Source organism: Trichoderma asperellum, chromosome 7 (assembly GCF_020647865.1).
Source record: "Trichoderma asperellum chromosome 7, complete sequence".
Lineage (NCBI taxonomy): Eukaryota > Fungi > Ascomycota > Sordariomycetes > Hypocreales > Hypocreaceae > Trichoderma > Trichoderma asperellum.
In genome coordinates this window covers 80,797-96,097 of record NC_089421.1, presented here as the reverse complement: position 1 = coordinate 96,097, position 15,301 = coordinate 80,797, and the positions used below count along the sequence as shown (strand labels likewise).

The 15,301-nt window shown below is 45.4% G+C and overlaps 6 protein-coding genes across 6 annotated transcripts; 2 read left to right on the top strand and 4 right to left on the bottom strand.

The window, feature by feature from the left end:
• Positions 1-553: 553 nt before the first annotated feature.
• TrAFT101_010789 (uncharacterized protein) lies at positions 554-2,733 on the bottom strand. The gene is made up of 4 exons (XM_066129065.1): positions 2,446-2,733; positions 2,003-2,361; positions 1,300-1,949; positions 554-1,243 (listed from the first exon to the last, which is right to left on the bottom strand). The coding sequence occupies exons 1-4, from the start codon at positions 2,700-2,702 to the stop codon at positions 878-880; spliced, it is 1,632 nt and encodes a 543-aa protein (XP_065985195.1). The 5' UTR covers positions 2,703-2,733; the 3' UTR covers positions 554-877.
• A 691-nt stretch (positions 2,734-3,424) lies between these two features.
• Positions 3,425-5,433, top strand: TrAFT101_010788 (uncharacterized protein). The gene is made up of 2 exons (XM_024902758.2): positions 3,425-3,893; positions 3,955-5,433. Exons 1-2 carry the CDS (start codon positions 3,621-3,623, stop codon positions 5,305-5,307), a joined length of 1,626 nt encoding a protein of 541 aa, XP_024756729.2. The 5' UTR covers positions 3,425-3,620; the 3' UTR covers positions 5,308-5,433.
• Positions 5,298-7,623, bottom strand: TrAFT101_010787 (uncharacterized protein). Its single transcript, XM_024908734.2, has 7 exons — positions 7,425-7,623; positions 6,880-7,368; positions 6,794-6,824; positions 6,543-6,739; positions 6,308-6,470; positions 5,834-6,223; positions 5,298-5,737 (listed from the first exon to the last, which is right to left on the bottom strand). The coding sequence occupies exons 1-7, from the start codon at positions 7,533-7,535 to the stop codon at positions 5,571-5,573; spliced, it is 1,548 nt and encodes a 515-aa protein (XP_024756728.1). The 5' UTR covers positions 7,536-7,623; the 3' UTR covers positions 5,298-5,570.
• Positions 7,624-7,882: 259 nt separating this feature from the next.
• TrAFT101_010786 (uncharacterized protein) lies at positions 7,883-9,409 on the top strand. Its single transcript, XM_024902757.2, has 6 exons — positions 7,883-8,061; positions 8,122-8,276; positions 8,341-8,504; positions 8,566-8,667; positions 8,727-8,878; positions 8,936-9,409. The coding sequence occupies exons 1-6, from the start codon at positions 7,978-7,980 to the stop codon at positions 9,266-9,268; spliced, it is 990 nt and encodes a 329-aa protein (XP_024756727.1). The 5' UTR covers positions 7,883-7,977; the 3' UTR covers positions 9,269-9,409.
• Positions 9,410-9,753: 344 nt separating this feature from the next.
• TrAFT101_010785 (uncharacterized protein) lies at positions 9,754-11,801 on the bottom strand. The gene is made up of 6 exons (XM_024901059.2): positions 11,420-11,801; positions 11,265-11,343; positions 10,953-11,201; positions 10,390-10,888; positions 10,074-10,319; positions 9,754-10,021 (listed from the first exon to the last, which is right to left on the bottom strand). Exons 1-6 carry the CDS (start codon positions 11,734-11,736, stop codon positions 9,825-9,827), a joined length of 1,587 nt encoding a protein of 528 aa, XP_024756726.2. The 5' UTR covers positions 11,737-11,801; the 3' UTR covers positions 9,754-9,824.
• Positions 11,802-12,563: 762 nt separating this feature from the next.
• Positions 12,564-15,045, bottom strand: TrAFT101_010784 (uncharacterized protein; the record flags this gene model as incomplete). The annotated part of the gene is made up of 8 exons (XM_024902081.2): positions 12,564-12,884; positions 12,941-13,181; positions 13,243-13,781; positions 13,850-14,225; positions 14,291-14,426; positions 14,477-14,627; positions 14,707-14,746; positions 14,806-15,045. The coding sequence occupies 8 exons, from the start codon at positions 15,043-15,045 to the stop codon at positions 12,724-12,726; spliced, it is 1,884 nt and encodes a 627-aa protein (XP_024756725.2). The 3' UTR covers positions 12,564-12,723.
• Between the last annotated feature and the right edge of the window lie 256 nt (positions 15,046-15,301).

Below are 15,301 nucleotides of genomic sequence, written 5' to 3'. Positions count from 1 at the left end.
TCACGATCCAAGTGGAGCGTGGCATGTTTGATGATACATACACGCAAATACACGTACTAGTTAAAGCAGTCTAGGCAATAAGCACTGGCATAGTGCTTTCACCTACCTTATTGATAACTTGTGTCCTGCCGGTGCGGATTACTTTTTCCAGCTGCATACGAGGGTTGTCGGGTATACGCTGAGATGGCGAATTTTCTGGCGTTTACGTTTGGCAGTGTTCCTCTTACAATTATTACCAGAAATAAGTTTTAGAAAAGTTATTTATCAATTCATTCTTATTTTTACCCTGCCAATTATTGGGACGTATTTTGTGAACCTTTATTCCCAGTTATCATCAGCCGTTGCTACAACATCAACCTCTGGAAGATTCCTCCCGTGGGCCCAGGGCAGCTCTCTGCCATTGCGGTCTCAATTATCTCTCTCTTGAAATAACTTCCATTTCTGGCAATTGATGAATCATCATAATACCTTATTCCAATAAAGTTATATACCCATATAGGTTTAGTGGTTGTTCGCAGACATCACGCCTGTGATGGGCTTCTAGGTTTTGAAAGCGCTCTCTTTCATCACGATACATATTAATTTGACTAATTACACGTAATTAAATGTGATTAAATATATATGAAATATTGTGATAGCCATATTGAGGCATAATAGATGAACCGATCACACCAGTACCAAGATTGTCTGGACCGTGCTGCTGAATGGGCCGTGGCATATGACAATTTTGGGCCTGCGAACCCTGGCTGATGTGTTGCTCCGCACAGAAATCTGAATTTAGCTGCACGGAGCAAACAATACCAGTCATGGAGATATGTTGTTACTAGGGTAGAATTGATATATGAAAGCTCGACGAGATGGTCAGTTCGTGGACAAACTACCTACTCTTGTCTAGTCTTCTTCGATCGAAGACCATCGTAAAGATGGTGACGACAAATGCAGCCCCTCCAAGAGCGATCGAGAGTATAAAAGCATCCTTCAATGCAGACATATAACTCTCAATGGCATGTATCAAATCTTGTCCTGACAGACGGTTCCGCAGCTCTGTCGCACCGGCAGCCAGCAAGTCAGCTGCATCAACTGACTCGATTTTATCCAAGGAATGCACTAATTTGTTCGAGAACAGAGACTGGCTGACTGACAACCAAATGGCACCTCCAAGAAACTGGAAGAATAGCGCCATTGCCGACGCAGTGCTCAAATCCGTAGGGTCGGCGACGGCCTGGGCGACCATCACAGCTAGCTGTTGAAATAGTGTTATCAAAGGCTTCGTTGCGCAGTTTGGTGGGAGAGACGTACTTGCAAAGTGAGGCCACAACCTATCCCAACCAAAACCTGGTAACCAATCCACTCCTTGCTACTACTTTCGGTGTTCAAAGTGTATGTAAGACCACTTCCTGCTGTAACAAACGCACTGCCTAGTAGAGCAACTATCTGATACTCGCTGGTTGCCGTAACTATGAGTCCCGCTACAATTGCGAAGATTGACGCCCCAGCGACAAGTGGAATGGTTCGAATGCCAGATTGTGCTGCGCTGACTCCGGCCACTACTTGAAAGTAGATGGGTAAATAATACAGCAGGATGAAGAAGCCTCCAGAGATGATCGCGGTGAATATCATTAGTAGGGTTATAGACTTGTTCTTCAGTAAGCGTGGGTTGACGGTGGCCGATTCGGCTAGGAGATATTGAAACACGATAAATACGACGAGAAGCACAGCAGCAGTGACAAGTGTGCCAATCACACTGCCAGATGACCACAGTTTTGTGACGCCTCCCCACTGTAAGGCAAGAAGGAAGCTGATAACTGCTCCCAACATGACAATAACGCCTCCGATATCCATCTGCAGAATCCTCTCTTTCCATGATGCACGGACGAGTTTTGCGTGTGCTGGACTTGAATAGAATACTATGATAACAAAGGCCGCGAGGCCACCAATAGGAAGATTGACTTTGAGTAACTCAAGTCAGATTTTGTCCGCACGGGTGGATGCGAAGTCTTACTATAAAAACACCAGCGCCACGAGACGTTATCGGTGAATGCGCCCCCGAGAAGTGGGCCAATGACACTCGCAATGGCGAATGTGGCTCCTATGACGCCCAGCAGAGCAGGAACCTTTGACGGTGGCGCGCTCTGGGCGACGATGATGTTTGATCCCGAGGTAACCCCTGCACCACCAACTCCAGCTATGGCACGGCCAATAATGAGGGCGGCGGAGGTCGGTGCAACAGCGCAAATGAGACTACCGATCTCGAATATGAGAATGGATAGCAGGTACACGGGCTTGGATGGGAAAAACTTGTAGGCTTTCCCCCACAAGGGTTGGAGAGTGGCAGTGGTCATAAAGAAGCCACTGCCATACCTGAAGTGGGCAAGATAGATTGGATTAGCATAACCGTTCACATTTTCAGAATCAAACAGTGTATAAGTGCGTTCATTGTCTTACCAAGCGACGTCGTCCAGGCTGTGAAAGTCATCAGTAATGTGAGGGATGGCCGTCGAGACAATGCTGGTGTCGAGGGCGACAAGAAAGATGGATAATGCGATAGCGAACAATACCAAAATGTGCTTGCCAATCGTAGGATAAACAATCTCTTCGCTGTCATTCTCTTCTGTATCAGGGCATATGACTGTGTTGGAACCGGGCTCTCTCTTGGACAGTGTCCCTGGTTTGTTGCTTTTCCACTCCAAATCGAGGTCCATTTTGCGTTGTTAAAAGTCTTGTTTGTGTCTTGTCTTGACTGAGATTGTTACGTGTAGTTACCAAAGGGACATGGACGGAAAGTGTTATCAGGCATCCATTGAAGAGTAAGGGGCATCAAAAGAAGTGGAGCTTTTACAATTTCAACCAGGTACATTATAGTACTTCAATGTACTACAGATGTCTTTATTATAATTCATCATATTTTCTATACTATATCACATAACATATTGTATAATATGCTATATAATGTGTGATATTGCACTAAATGATCGCTGAATTTTAATACTACGTGCTCTATTATAATAAACTCATGCTATGGTGCAATGAATAAGCGCTGTATTACAAAATTTAATTGGTCTACTATAATCGATTGATGCTATTTCGTAGTCGATAAGTTTTATGTTGTTGTTACAACAGAAAAATACTATACTTATGGCTACTTTATTCTACAACCGCCTTTTTGGATGCTCACGATGGACTTCCCCAGGAATAGAGCGCGCTTGGAAAGAGGGAATCTGGGTGGTTCCACTAGGTGGTTCCACTCAGGTGGCTCTACTCAGCTGCCTTATGGAATAGGTAACCCCTGTCGCGCCACGGGGCTTGTTGTCACAACCGTCTTTTAGACGCCACTCTCCCTCGTATGGCATCCTTTGGCTCTGAGCGATCCAATGAGGGCCACTCTGATACATGTAAAAAGCATTCGTAATATCGCGTCATAGTTGCTCTCAAAACATGAAAAAATTGCCGTCCTGGTGAGGTCGCAGAACACCGGCACTAGTAAAACTCTCATGCAATCCTTTGGATTGCCGCCTTTCTGATATATCTTGCAATATTGCTACCCATGCAAGCTCTCTATACGTGTTACCTTTGCACCATTATCGCGGCATTCTGTCTTACACAAGGCTGAGACCTTCAGGATGCCGTTGTCGTTTTCCCAAGTACCACTACCCACAATGGAGCCTCTTTTGAAATACCCTCTGAAGCTCTCCTCCGCAGCTAAGCAAGTTGGTCTTATACCAAGTTTATTTGCTCTTGGTGCCCTCTTCTTGGCTTTGCGGTTTTCAGTTATCTCCAAAACAGAGAATGGAATTCCTGTTGCGGGGCAAGCTAGTATTTTCGAGCCAAAATGGCTCCTACGGCTGCGTTTTATACGTGGGAGCCGGTCGATTATCAAACAGGGCTACGAAAAAGTAAGAAGATAGAGCTAGACACTCCCACGCCGTGATACTCGTACTAATTTTATGTTTTTAGTATCGAGATTTGTATATCGTTCGTCGCTGGACCTCCGATGTCGTCATCATTGGCAAGCATAAATACCTGGAAGAAATCAGGGCGAAAACAAAGGACTCGGTGCGCTCGGTTGAGCCGTTTCTCCTTGATCTTGCTGGCGACTACTTCAAACAGGGACAGGCCTTTCTTGAGAGCGATTTGCAGAATCGGGTTTTACATCAGAAGCTCACTCCAAATATTGAGAGTCTGACTCCCATCATGAAAAGTGAACTGGAATTTGCATTGAAACAAGAACTCCCCGATATCAAGGCAGAAGACTGGGTTGAAGTAGACCCTGCTCGTGTATTTGCGCGAACCATTGCTCGTATTGTCGCACGAATCTGGATCGGCCCTGACGAATGTCGGAACGAGGACTGGCTTGTGGCTACAACCGACTTCACTGAAAATGTATTCATAACAGGGTTCATTCTTCGGTTTGTCCCTCGATTTCTGAGACCTGTTATCGGGCCATGGCTGCCTACGTATCGCAGTATAGTGAAGAGTTCCGCGGACGCTCGGCGTATCGTTGCTGGACTAGCCAGGAAACGGTCTCCTGCCAAGGAAAAGACGGACGATTACGTAAAGGGCGACGATGTTTTGCAATGGACAATGGACATGGCCAATGATAAGGAGCTCGAGGAAAATAACCTCGCCGAGCGAATCCTAACCCTGAGCTTGGCTGCTATCCACACCACAGCTCTGACAATGGCTCAAGCCCTTTTCGACCTCTGCGCCCATCCGGAGAACATCGACACACTTCGTGAAGAGCTGACCGACGTGCTTGACACCGAGGGTGAATGGAGCAAGAAAGGCATAGACAGGCTCAACAAACTCGACAGTTTACTCAAAGAATCGCAACGATTCAACTCAGTCTTTCTGCTAACCTTCAATCGATTCCTCTCCGTTCCCGTCACGCTGTCTAATGGAGTGCATTTACCTGCCCGTACTCGCATTGCGGTGCCGCAATATGCCATGCTCAACGATCCCGCAAATGTTCCAGGCGGGAATCCTGAAGCGTATGACCCTTGGAGATACTCTCGACTACGCTCCTCGGAGCCAAGCAACTCGAAGAAGCATCTCTTTGCGATGACAGATTCCACGCATATGGCGTTTGGTTACGGTAAATACGCATGTCCTGGCAGATTTTTTGTTGCCAATGAGATCAAAATGACTCTTTCGCATCTGCTCTTGAGGTATGATTGGAAATTCCCAAAAGGGCGCGGGCGTCCGCAAAATTTCACCATCGATGATAACATATATCCGGATCCATCGGCAAGAGTTTTAATGCGCCGAAGAGCGGTAAGTGCGAAAGAGGAGGAATTACTGGGGTTTTGATTTAGTTTTGAACCAAGAAAATTCAAGGAATTGTTATTCAACGATCTATTTTCATTATCCAAGACCCTAGCTGTAGCTAAAATCGTGAATTACAACTGCATGTATTCTAATCTTTGTACTGCCTCTACTGCCTCTACCACTTCTACTTTTCCTAAATGCTGTTTATTCCTTGAATGCATACATATGAGTGAAACTATCAGGTAATTGAGTTACGGCTGGGTGCTGGATAATAAAACTGGGGTGTTGAATTACAATTCCATTTCTTAACATCGAACCGGCTTTAATTTTACCATAAGCGGCGACTTCACCCAAACCATATAGACCTTCTGGTCCACCCAGTCTTCTGGGAAACGCCGCTCAAGATCAAAATGCCATACGAAGCTGGCCATAACCAGTCTCATCTCAACATACGCCAAATTGCGTCCGAGGCCTGTGTTTAGTCATTTAGTCGGGTGATGGTTGAAGGATTCGGTAGTTCTTATTTAAAAGGCTACAGCGAATTTGACTTGAGGATCGATAAACTTACAGTCTCTTGGGCCATACGAGAACACCTGAGCAGCGTCTCTTGCATCATTAACGTAAAGTGGATCTTCTCCAGTCCATCTTTCCGGAACAAACTTCGTGGGATTGTGGAAGTTGAGCGAACTCCTGCAGGCAGCAAGGATTGGAACACCGACAGCCATTCCTCCAGGAACAAAAACTCCGTCGATGTCGATGCCTCCGGGTGGTGTATAACGGGGATGAGTCGCGGGAGAAGGTGCTACAATACGCAATGTCTCATCGATAACAGCCTGGAGATATTTGCATTGGTTAACATTAACCATAGTGATTTCATCCGCAGTGGAGAACCTTCCTCGGATCTCGCTTGTTAATTTCGATAGAGTGTGTGGATTCATCAGGAGGTAGTAGACACAATCTGCGAGCATAACGTGTGAGCCGACTGATAAGCAGCTAAAAGTATAATGACACGATGACACAGAGACTTTGCGTTGCTACTCACGTGTAAACATAGTCACCAAAGTCTCACTTCCAGCACCAATCAAAAAGGAAGCGTTGGACTTTAGTTGATGCATCGTCATTTTACCCACGTTGTACTCCTCGATAAGCTTCCCCATCAAGTCAGGTATCGTGGCTGTAATGCTTAAGCGCTGTTTGACTTTGGTCTTTACAGTACGGTCACATAGGTCAGTACCAATATCTTTTTACAGGCTCTGAACGTATGGTTGGTAACACACCTCGCTAATTTGACCTAACGTTTTAACGTCTGAAAGTAAGCCCCTAGGCATTCCTAACACTAGGGTTGGATATTTCAGCCAAATAGGCAGTCGTGCGACTGCTTGGTAAAAAGCATAGAACTTTCCAAGCGGCGGGATCAATTTGATCCATGTGTGGAGCTCGTTAGAGTTAAGGCAGTCAAAGGTTTCTCCATACGCTATTACCTAGATGTCAGCTAGTTGGTCCCTCAACGTCCTCTGGGAAGACTGACTTAAATATCCAATCACATCGAACACGAAAAACTAAATTTGCGTCAGTCTGATCAATCAATCTTGAACAGCTATGAAAAAAACTCACATTGAACCATTGCAGCAAATCAGCGCCGCCATCGTAATCCTGGCTGTGCTTCTCAAGCTTTCTCATCAAGATCTTCAAATAGTCTTGAATCACGGCTTCTTGCTTCCTCAGACTAAAGTCCGAAAAACTCGGCGACAGCAGTTTCCGGAGGTAGGAATGGTATGCCATGTCATCACTATTGAGCAATGTAGGTTCGCCCATGCCTGAGTAATACTTCTTATCTTTGGCAAGCTCGGGTGGGCCATCCTTTCTACGACCATAGATGTCTTTGAACGCTGCAGGGCTGCAGAAGGCTAGCTCTCCTGGAGAGACTCGAACTATAGGGCCGTACTTTTCGTGCATCTCTAGCATGTCTTGAGGTCCGGTGCCATTGACCATAGATAGAAAATATGGCCATTCTGTGGCCGCTCTTGCCCTTGGACCTGGGAATTTAGAGAGCGGGTGGAAGTACACGTTGTATATGACAAGGGTTGTGTAATAGGTTATCGTCTACTAAACAGTCAGTCCACGCAAATTCGACGAGACAAGCCACATGCAAGACTTACAACTAATACTGCCAGTATCGCGATGTAAACAAAACCGAACTTTGAATTGAAGCCGGTGGGAAGCAAGTCTGAATTCATAAATGAATTCATTCTGACAATAAGATTGGTCATTGTGACGGCTCAACCATAGGCTTTGTGAAATGGGTGCTGCAAGGCCTATGGGGGGGTTTGTTTCTAGTCTCCTTTCAAATTTATGTGCAAGAAACACTGATTCGATATGGGATCGTAGTTTAGCCTGCGTTTGCCATAAGCTGATGAGAATGCCTAAAGTAGCATTTCAGGGAGGATTCTGGAGCACTGAGTAGAATGGTGCCACCCCACACGGTTGCCACACTACAGGGTGTTACCCACTTCGCAATCAATGCCTTTGAATGTGGCACCACTCTATCCATCGACAACATTGTGGAGAAATCACCCACTCCATACAGGTATTCATCAGGAACATTGTGGAGAACATTTGAACTCTATCACCCAAGAAAAAGCCAGGACTGCTACCAGAAAATGTAGAAGAAATTAATCGATGCCTTTTTCTCACACTCTCTAATTATCCGCGATGCCACTACTCGCCTCCAAAACCAACATGCAAGACCTGGTAGGAGTTTATCTCGATAGTAACCACCCGCCTTTGCCACGACAGGTGAGTACAGCGTCATTGTGAAATTGACCAAGGCAAATTTGAGCTTAGCAGACTTACCAGATTGTCACTGCACCCTATGATTATGTCGTATCTTTACCGTCAAAGGGCCGCCGAGATTTATTTACAGATGCCCTGAACCGCTGGCTAAAAGTATCAGAATCTGATACCCGCGGAATCAAGCAAATCGTGGATACATTGCACAATGCATCAATCATGTGAGAACATCTTACGGTCACATATACATTACAGGAAGCGAAAGTCTAAATTAACACTAATTAGGGTGGATGACATTCAAGATGAATCGTCGCAACGGAGAGGCCGTTCGTCGACTCACATGGTGTTTGGGATAGCTCAGACGATTAACTCTGCCATGTTCTCCATCAACGAAGCGATAGCATGGGCACAGCGCCTGTGCGGCTCAGACGGCGTCCAAGTCGTCATTGGTAACGCAAACTGTTTCATAGACAACGGGAACAACAACTCGCTAACTTTGTACACGCGCAGAGGAGCTGTCTACACTATACACGGGCCAAAGTTACGATATTCACAGCTCGCAGAACATGAGTTGCCCTACCGTAGAGGAATATATTCGGACGATCGACGGAAGTAAGGCTACATGGTCCTTTAATGCTGTCAAAACAACTGCTGACACAGGAAATTTGCAGAAACGGGGGGGTTATTCGAGCTGAATGCTCGGTTGATGGTCTTGATGACGCCAACCAAAATTGACTACACTATATTGCGCCGCCTTGTGATTTTGCTCGGCCGCTATTATCAGCTACGCGATGATTACAAGGGCATTCAGCAACCTGCTTCTGTAAATAATCTCCACTTACCCGATACCCATCCCTGTCAGCTCTGACGAAGAATTTAGGACAAACAAAAGGCTCAACAACTTGCTACTCCATGGTGTGAGGATTTAGACGGGGGGAAATACACGCTCCCACTTATCCACTTGTTAAATTCTGGGGAAGAAGAGCATCTAATCAAGAGTGTTCTATCAATGCGGCATGCCACAGGCAAAATGGAGGACGCTGCGAAATACGGCATCTTGGAACGCCTGCAGCGAGCTGGAAGCTTGGAGTACACGTCAAATATTTTAGAGGTGGTGCATCAAGAGCTTGTAGAGGAGTTGGACCGAGTCAGTGTGTCCCTTGGCTTTGAAAATCCGGAAATGCGTCTCTTAATTGATATGCTGAAGAAGTAAGATAACCGGATACTGGCGCCGGCGCAGTTTGTTTTGTTTTCTTTCCTTCTTTCCTTCTTCTTTTCTTTTTCTTTTTTTAGAATATTGTACTTCGATATGATAACACAGCGTATATCACAAGCGAGTTGACCTGAAATCGTCTCAAACCAAAGCATTGAACCTGTTTCTAATTAACATGCTACGTGATATTAAATTCTTCATAATTCCAGTACCCACATTTAAACTTCACTCAACGTATGTATGGGAGCCACGCCTCGAATACCTACGCGCGTAATGCTTCAATCCTTTGATCCTTCTTTGGATTAAATCAGACTAAAATATGTCTGTCGATCATTGGACTATATCGATAAACAAGAGTTCCAAGGTATCTAATGGAAACATCTTTAACGCATCCGCTATTTTCTTTTACTGAAGCTAATGGACAAATCGTTCAAACTATTTAGTTAAGATCAACCTCGCGGTGATCATATGTATCTGGCATTCCAGTTGGGAGGCATCACATTCAATCTGATAAATTTGACTGTCTAAAGGTTAAGTAGTATACTATGACTACTTTTCATGCCGCGATTTTGACCTTTAGTAAGTCCTTCGCCTCCTGTCTTCGACGGCATTGCACCATGGTAATTGGGGCCGCAACTCTGCTTTCAAAATAGACTGGACTGGGAAGAACAAAGCCCGGTGGAAATCTCCAATCATATCTGAGCAGCATAAAACTGAACATGATCTTGATTTCATTACTCGCAAACTGCCTTCCTATAATGATGATGTTAGTGAGTGCATGAACCAGAAGCCATTAGAACCGTACCTGGACATTGGTTATTGCCTAATCCAAACAGCAAGTTGTCAGGCGAAGTAGTTACGAATTGATGTCGGGCTTCTCCATTTGGCTGCTGTCTTAGATGCAAGTATCTCCTTGCATCAAACGTTTCCGGATGAGGGTTAACATCAGGATCGACAACGCCATCATCTTCTACCATTACAAGCCCGCCAGCAGGTAGTACCACACCATTGGAAAGTTTTACATCGCGCCTTACGTCTCGTAACATTCCGGCTGTTAAGAATATGATTAATTAAATAGCCATGATGTTGTAATCGGGGAAGACTGGAACTCAATAACGTACCGATGCCCATAGGTTGGTGCCGCGAAATTTCTCTCATAAATGAGTCGAGCAGTTTCATCTTGTAAGGTGCTGCCTTTGACCATCCCCCCTCTTCCTCCAAAACGCGAGCGATCTCTTCGCGTAAATCATTGACCAGTTCGGGAGTCTTGCAACATTGTATGATCATTCGAGTCAACATTTCGGACGTAGAATGAATGCTTGCCTCGCTAATACTCATCTGCGCGAGTACAAAGTTAATGTGGCGACCTTTAGCAACGTCCATTAGCCACGTAAAAACATTGGCAGTCGCAGGCCGCTTTCTGCCATCCCGAAGCCCCTCCTCGATTGCTCGCACTTTGGGGGCTAGAAGGCGCTTAGAATCTGCTACCTGTTTCCGTAACTTCCTACATTCTGGTATAATCCAAACTAGGACTGGTCTTAAGAGCGCTGGTACTTGGTGCAAGATGACAGATGAAATGAATGTAGAGACCGCATGGTCTCTTGAGATGCGAATCCACTCCTAACATACCAGCCCTGTGTTAGATAATTGAACCTCTCATATACACACATGTACAATCTCGTACCTCATTTCTCGCAAAGTCAATGCCAATGGTCGCTCGTGTGACAATTCGGGCAACGATATCCACCGCAGCATCGTTGAGCTTAAAGGTTCGCCATTCGTCCTCCTTATCTCCAAACCACTTTGTAATGCTGAAATTGGCTTCGTCTATCATAGATGGAAGAATTACGCCTAGATTCTGAACAAGCTTGTGTACGGCATCTATGACGAGACGGTCTTCGCGTAAGCCTTCTAGCATTGCTTCAAAACCGGGCTAGCTCAGGCATTAGGTATGAGCTATCACATGCCTCACTGCTAACTATGCACTGATACTGACCTGTGTAGAATGGAAATCCTTTTTGCATGAACCGCCAAACGTCATGTATTCGTTGTTGCGGATCTCTTCTGCATAGCGCCTACAAGCAGGAAACATGTAATGTTAGTAATTGATTTTGCACGAGCAGCATACATAAGTCCTCTTGAACTTCATACCTTGGGAGTACGATCTTGTATCCTCCAGAGGCTCGCAGTTGGTAGATGCCGTCGGTGGTCTTGCTGATGGCTTTCCCCTTGGCTAGGACCTCTTGGGGTGATATCATCCAAGACAAGCCTGGGAGAAAAAGTTGAATCAAAAAATGAATACCCTTCTGCTCTATCTGAGCTATTGGAATCCCCACATACGGTCGGTTGCGAGTTAGACATGAGTAGACCCTATAGATCATAAATACAACAAATATGATTTGGATCTGAACTGGCCAGCTCCTTGGGCGGAAGATGAAATCTCCGCTTTCTAAGATCTTTGAATCCATAATACGAGACGTCTGTTGCGCGCTCGCTCGTGCACCGAGTTTGAAGGTCCAGAAGCATAGCAAAACCCACAGGTGTGGGGGATTGCTGTAGTTTAGATGGTATACAGCACACAACTATACTGCTATCAATGCAATCGGCCACAGGCTCGTTAGGGGATGGTACCACCCATCGTGCAGTTAGACTTACAGATGTAGTTTGATTCCACCCTTCAGACGAGACACAGGATGGTGGTACGACACTCCATACCTATGTATGTAGTGTGTCCACCTTTCGTTTTTTTTTTAAGCACCGGCTTTGCTCTGCGGGCCGATGCCGAAGCTTAAGCCTAGTGAAGCATCAATAAGGCGTTAGTGATGCCGTTGCTTGCCGGCTTCATCGTTAACTGCCATTTAGCTGATTAGCCTAGAGTTGGTACAGAATGAGGTTCTCGTCGCATAGATATAGCTACCTCTTTAACACTTCTATCTCCTCAAAACTTCTATTTTGATGTCATACGACTTGGCGTTACTACAAGGTGAATTAGTAGAGGAATATACTGTAGGCGTGCGGGTGAGGTTACGTAACTGAAAGGTCCTTGCGATAGTTTGCTTCTAGATAATAGACATGCTCCCCAAATAAAGAAATAAAAAAGCGCAATTCATCACTTGCGTCTAACGTGTGAATGACCTGGATGAATTATCCAACGTACAACCTTGGTCCTAAATTATGTGGCTACACAATGAAAGAGCTCATGGGCTTTTTTTTTTTTTTTTTTTGACTCAAATAATATCAAGAACAGTTAAACAAAACAATAGCGAATTAGTCAAAAGAATTAGCAACTTATGTGTACGCCTTGAGTTCTTTTTTTTTTTTTTTTTTTTTTTTTTTTAAAGTAATTATGCATGCACAGAGTGTTGACAACGATAATGTCTGCAACTATAATACTGGGGTGCAGCTATAAAATTGCAACATTTACCCTTCTATGTACCACATATCCGCCTATGACACTATTTTGCTTCCGCCAACATAACTCGAACATATTTCGGCGTGTGTGTCAGGATGTCATTGGCCCCGAAATCCCCCATCGATTCAGGGATGCTCTGAAACTCAAAGTTCCAAACCATCAAGGTATATATCACTCTCTGCTCAAGATATGCCAGTCGCTTGCCTGCGTATGCGATCGTTAGTCAAAGTTTCAGAAATTTATATGAGGACAACTCTCACCGAAGCATCCGCGAATACCAGCACCAAATGTCTGAAGAGGGGCCGCGCGGGCATCGAAAGTTATCCCGCCATTTTCGGCGCCCTGGTCGGATTCCTTCTTCAGCCATCGCTCTGGCCGGAAAACCTCCAAATCTTCGTGGGTGCTCCATCTTTCAGTATCCCCTTTGTATTCTCGGCTTGATGTACTGCGTTTTTGCTCATCAATGGGGAATGCAGGCGAATGAAAGCTTGGCCCGTTTGTCTATCAATTCTTTTTAGTATACTCTGTGAGGTATCTCTTGCATCTAGATAAAAAAGCTTACCAGCATCCATAAATCCGTGCCTTTTGGAATACGGTACCCCAAAACCTCCACATCTTCGGTAGCCTTGCGGATATTTGATGACAGAATGCCAGAGTGACGCATCACCTCGTCAATGAACGCTTCCAGGTACACATCTCTTGCTTTGGCGATTTCCTCAGCACCAGGTTGTTCTCCCTTGTCGAAAGCCGCTTTGTGAGTAGCTCGTAGGCTTGCTCGTAGCTTTTTCTGGACGTCCTGGTATTGAGTCAAGTACTTAACCCCCCAGTTGAGCGTGGATGATGTAGTTTCGAAACCAGCCTGGAGAAAGCCAGCCATTTCATCAAAAAGAAACTTAGATTCACGATCGGGTGCCCTGCCTTGTTTCTTGGCCAGGGTGACCTCACGCTGGACAACCAGGTCGACTGCACACCTCAATTTGTCCTCATCGGCTGCGTCACCACGTCCAAAGGTGTTCCACGCTTGTTCGATCTTGCTGCCGATTAACCTGTTTCTTGATGCCATCGCGCGGCGATAAGAGGGATAGAATTTAATAGCAAACCCTACCAAATGGTTAGCATCTAAACGTGACATGTAGAGTACAAAATTCTCTTTGGCCTCAGTTACACACAGTGGTGGTGGCGTCCAAGAGGGGAGTTCATGGGAATTTCGAAGCTTCGAACAATGGTAGTCAAAGTATGCCAACCCTCGGGGAATTCCCCCTCTGGTATTTCGGCAACAGTTTTCTTGCTATCAGGAGGAAGAGCAATGTGGTCGAGATTGGATAAGTAGTCGGCCTGAGACTTGCTTATACCAAGAGACGATCCGAAGGTAGCAGCCCAAATTGTATCTACAGTGCAGTATTGAACATCTTTATAAACATCGAACGCGTGCTTCGGAGCCAGCCTAAGCTTTTGGCGCCAGAGATCAATGAGATCAATAGTGTTCTCGTAGACCCTGTATGTAGCAACATTGTTTAGGAATGGAACCGACATAGTGTCTGCTACCTGTAAGCCGATTCACCTGATTTAGCGGCGCTTTGTTTTCAAATTTGGCTATTCGGAACACTGACCAGACGCCGATTGTGCCTCCATTGATCGTTAGTAGGCAGGACAGACTGCTGATGCGGTATTATTGCCGCAAAGAAATCCCGAAACATGTCTCCTCGGTCGAATTCGCGTCCCCTCCTTGACATGATATCTTGTGCTCTGACAACGATTAGCTCAGCGCCGCGGATAGTTTAAACAAAAATACCTACTCTCTCCCATCACACATAATCACCCAGGGTCTACCAAAGGGCCTCATAAACACTTGAATCATCGGAGAGTTGAGCTCTTGGCATTTTTGTGCGAGGAAAGACATCATCTCGCCCGTGTTTTTGTAGTGACTGAGCGCACGTGGGACATCGCCTTTTCATCGAGAAAGGATGAAGATTAGCTGGCGGCTGAGGCTCCAACGGGTAACGCGTAGGTATTTAGATCATCTTACCCAATAAACGTGTGGCAGACTTTTCATCGTATGGAATGCCCTGCTCAGCTGTTAATTACGGTACGTCTCAGTATTATAGGCAGTGTTGACGCCACTCACTGGGATAGGTTTAGGCAGAGCCGCTCTGTATAGCAGAATGGCAGCAGCAACAATGACAGAAGCCACCAGAACTGTAATTTGCGATGGAAATGGCATTTTGCAGAGGATTGATGTGAAACGGTGGAGATGGACCTGAATCGGGTATGAGTTAATTGTGGCCATAAGCTCTTTAAAGGTTCCCTCCATTTCGGAGGTGTGCCCACCGGTGGTACCACCAACAAAGCAGTTCAAAAGCTTCATCGTATAGTAGATGCTCTCATAATTTTTACACTACAGAAACGTTCAGTGCGTGTAATTAAATAATTTTGCCTCATTCACCTTTATTACCACAGTTTTGCGCAATGGCTACATGTAACAGTCGCGGTGGGTTACTCGGCCTACGAATTCTCGACGCATAAAAGTCACGTAAGCACAGAATAAGGCATACCACGAGATTTCAGTAGTAGGAAAATAATGACGAATATCGACAGCATAGACAAAGACTGCTAGAATGAAA

Coding starts and splice junctions, on each gene's coding strand:
- TrAFT101_010789 (XM_066129065.1), bottom strand. CDS start 2,702: ATGGACCTCGATTTGGAGTGGAAAAGCAACAAACCAGGGACACTGTCC. Junction 2,362..2,445: donor AGCCTGGACGACGTCGCTTG/GTAAGACAATGA, acceptor TGCCCACTTCAG/GTATGGCAGTGGCTTCTTTA. Junction 1,244..1,299: donor GTTGTGGCCTCACTTTGCAA/GTACGTCTCTCC, acceptor CTATTTCAACAG/CTAGCTGTGATGGTCGCCCA.
- TrAFT101_010788 (XM_024902758.2), top strand. CDS start 3,621: ATGCCGTTGTCGTTTTCCCAAGTACCACTACCCACAATGGAGCCTCTT. Junction 3,894..3,954: donor TCAAACAGGGCTACGAAAAA/GTAAGAAGATAG, acceptor TTATGTTTTTAG/TATCGAGATTTGTATATCGT.
- TrAFT101_010787 (XM_024908734.2), bottom strand. CDS start 7,535: ATGACCAATCTTATTGTCAGAATGAATTCATTTATGAATTCAGACTTG. Junction 6,740..6,793: donor CGATGTGATTGGATATTTAA/GTCAGTCTTCCC, acceptor TCTAGGTAATAG/CGTATGGAGAAACCTTTGAC. Junction 6,471..6,542: donor CGTTAGGTCAAATTAGCGAG/GTGTGTTACCAA, acceptor CGTACTGTAAAG/ACCAAAGTCAAACAGCGCTT.
- TrAFT101_010786 (XM_024902757.2), top strand. CDS start 7,978: ATGCCACTACTCGCCTCCAAAACCAACATGCAAGACCTGGTAGGAGTT. Junction 8,062..8,121: donor ACCCGCCTTTGCCACGACAG/GTGAGTACAGCG, acceptor CAGACTTACCAG/ATTGTCACTGCACCCTATGA. Junction 8,277..8,340: donor TTGCACAATGCATCAATCAT/GTGAGAACATCT, acceptor AACACTAATTAG/GGTGGATGACATTCAAGATG.
- TrAFT101_010785 (XM_024901059.2), bottom strand. CDS start 11,736: ATGGATTCAAAGATCTTAGAAAGCGGAGATTTCATCTTCCGCCCAAGG. Junction 11,202..11,264: donor AGGATTTCCATTCTACACAG/GTCAGTATCAGT, acceptor TGCCTGAGCTAG/CCCGGTTTTGAAGCAATGCT. Junction 10,320..10,389: donor GCACCAACCTATGGGCATCG/GTACGTTATTGA, acceptor TATTCTTAACAG/CCGGAATGTTACGAGACGTA.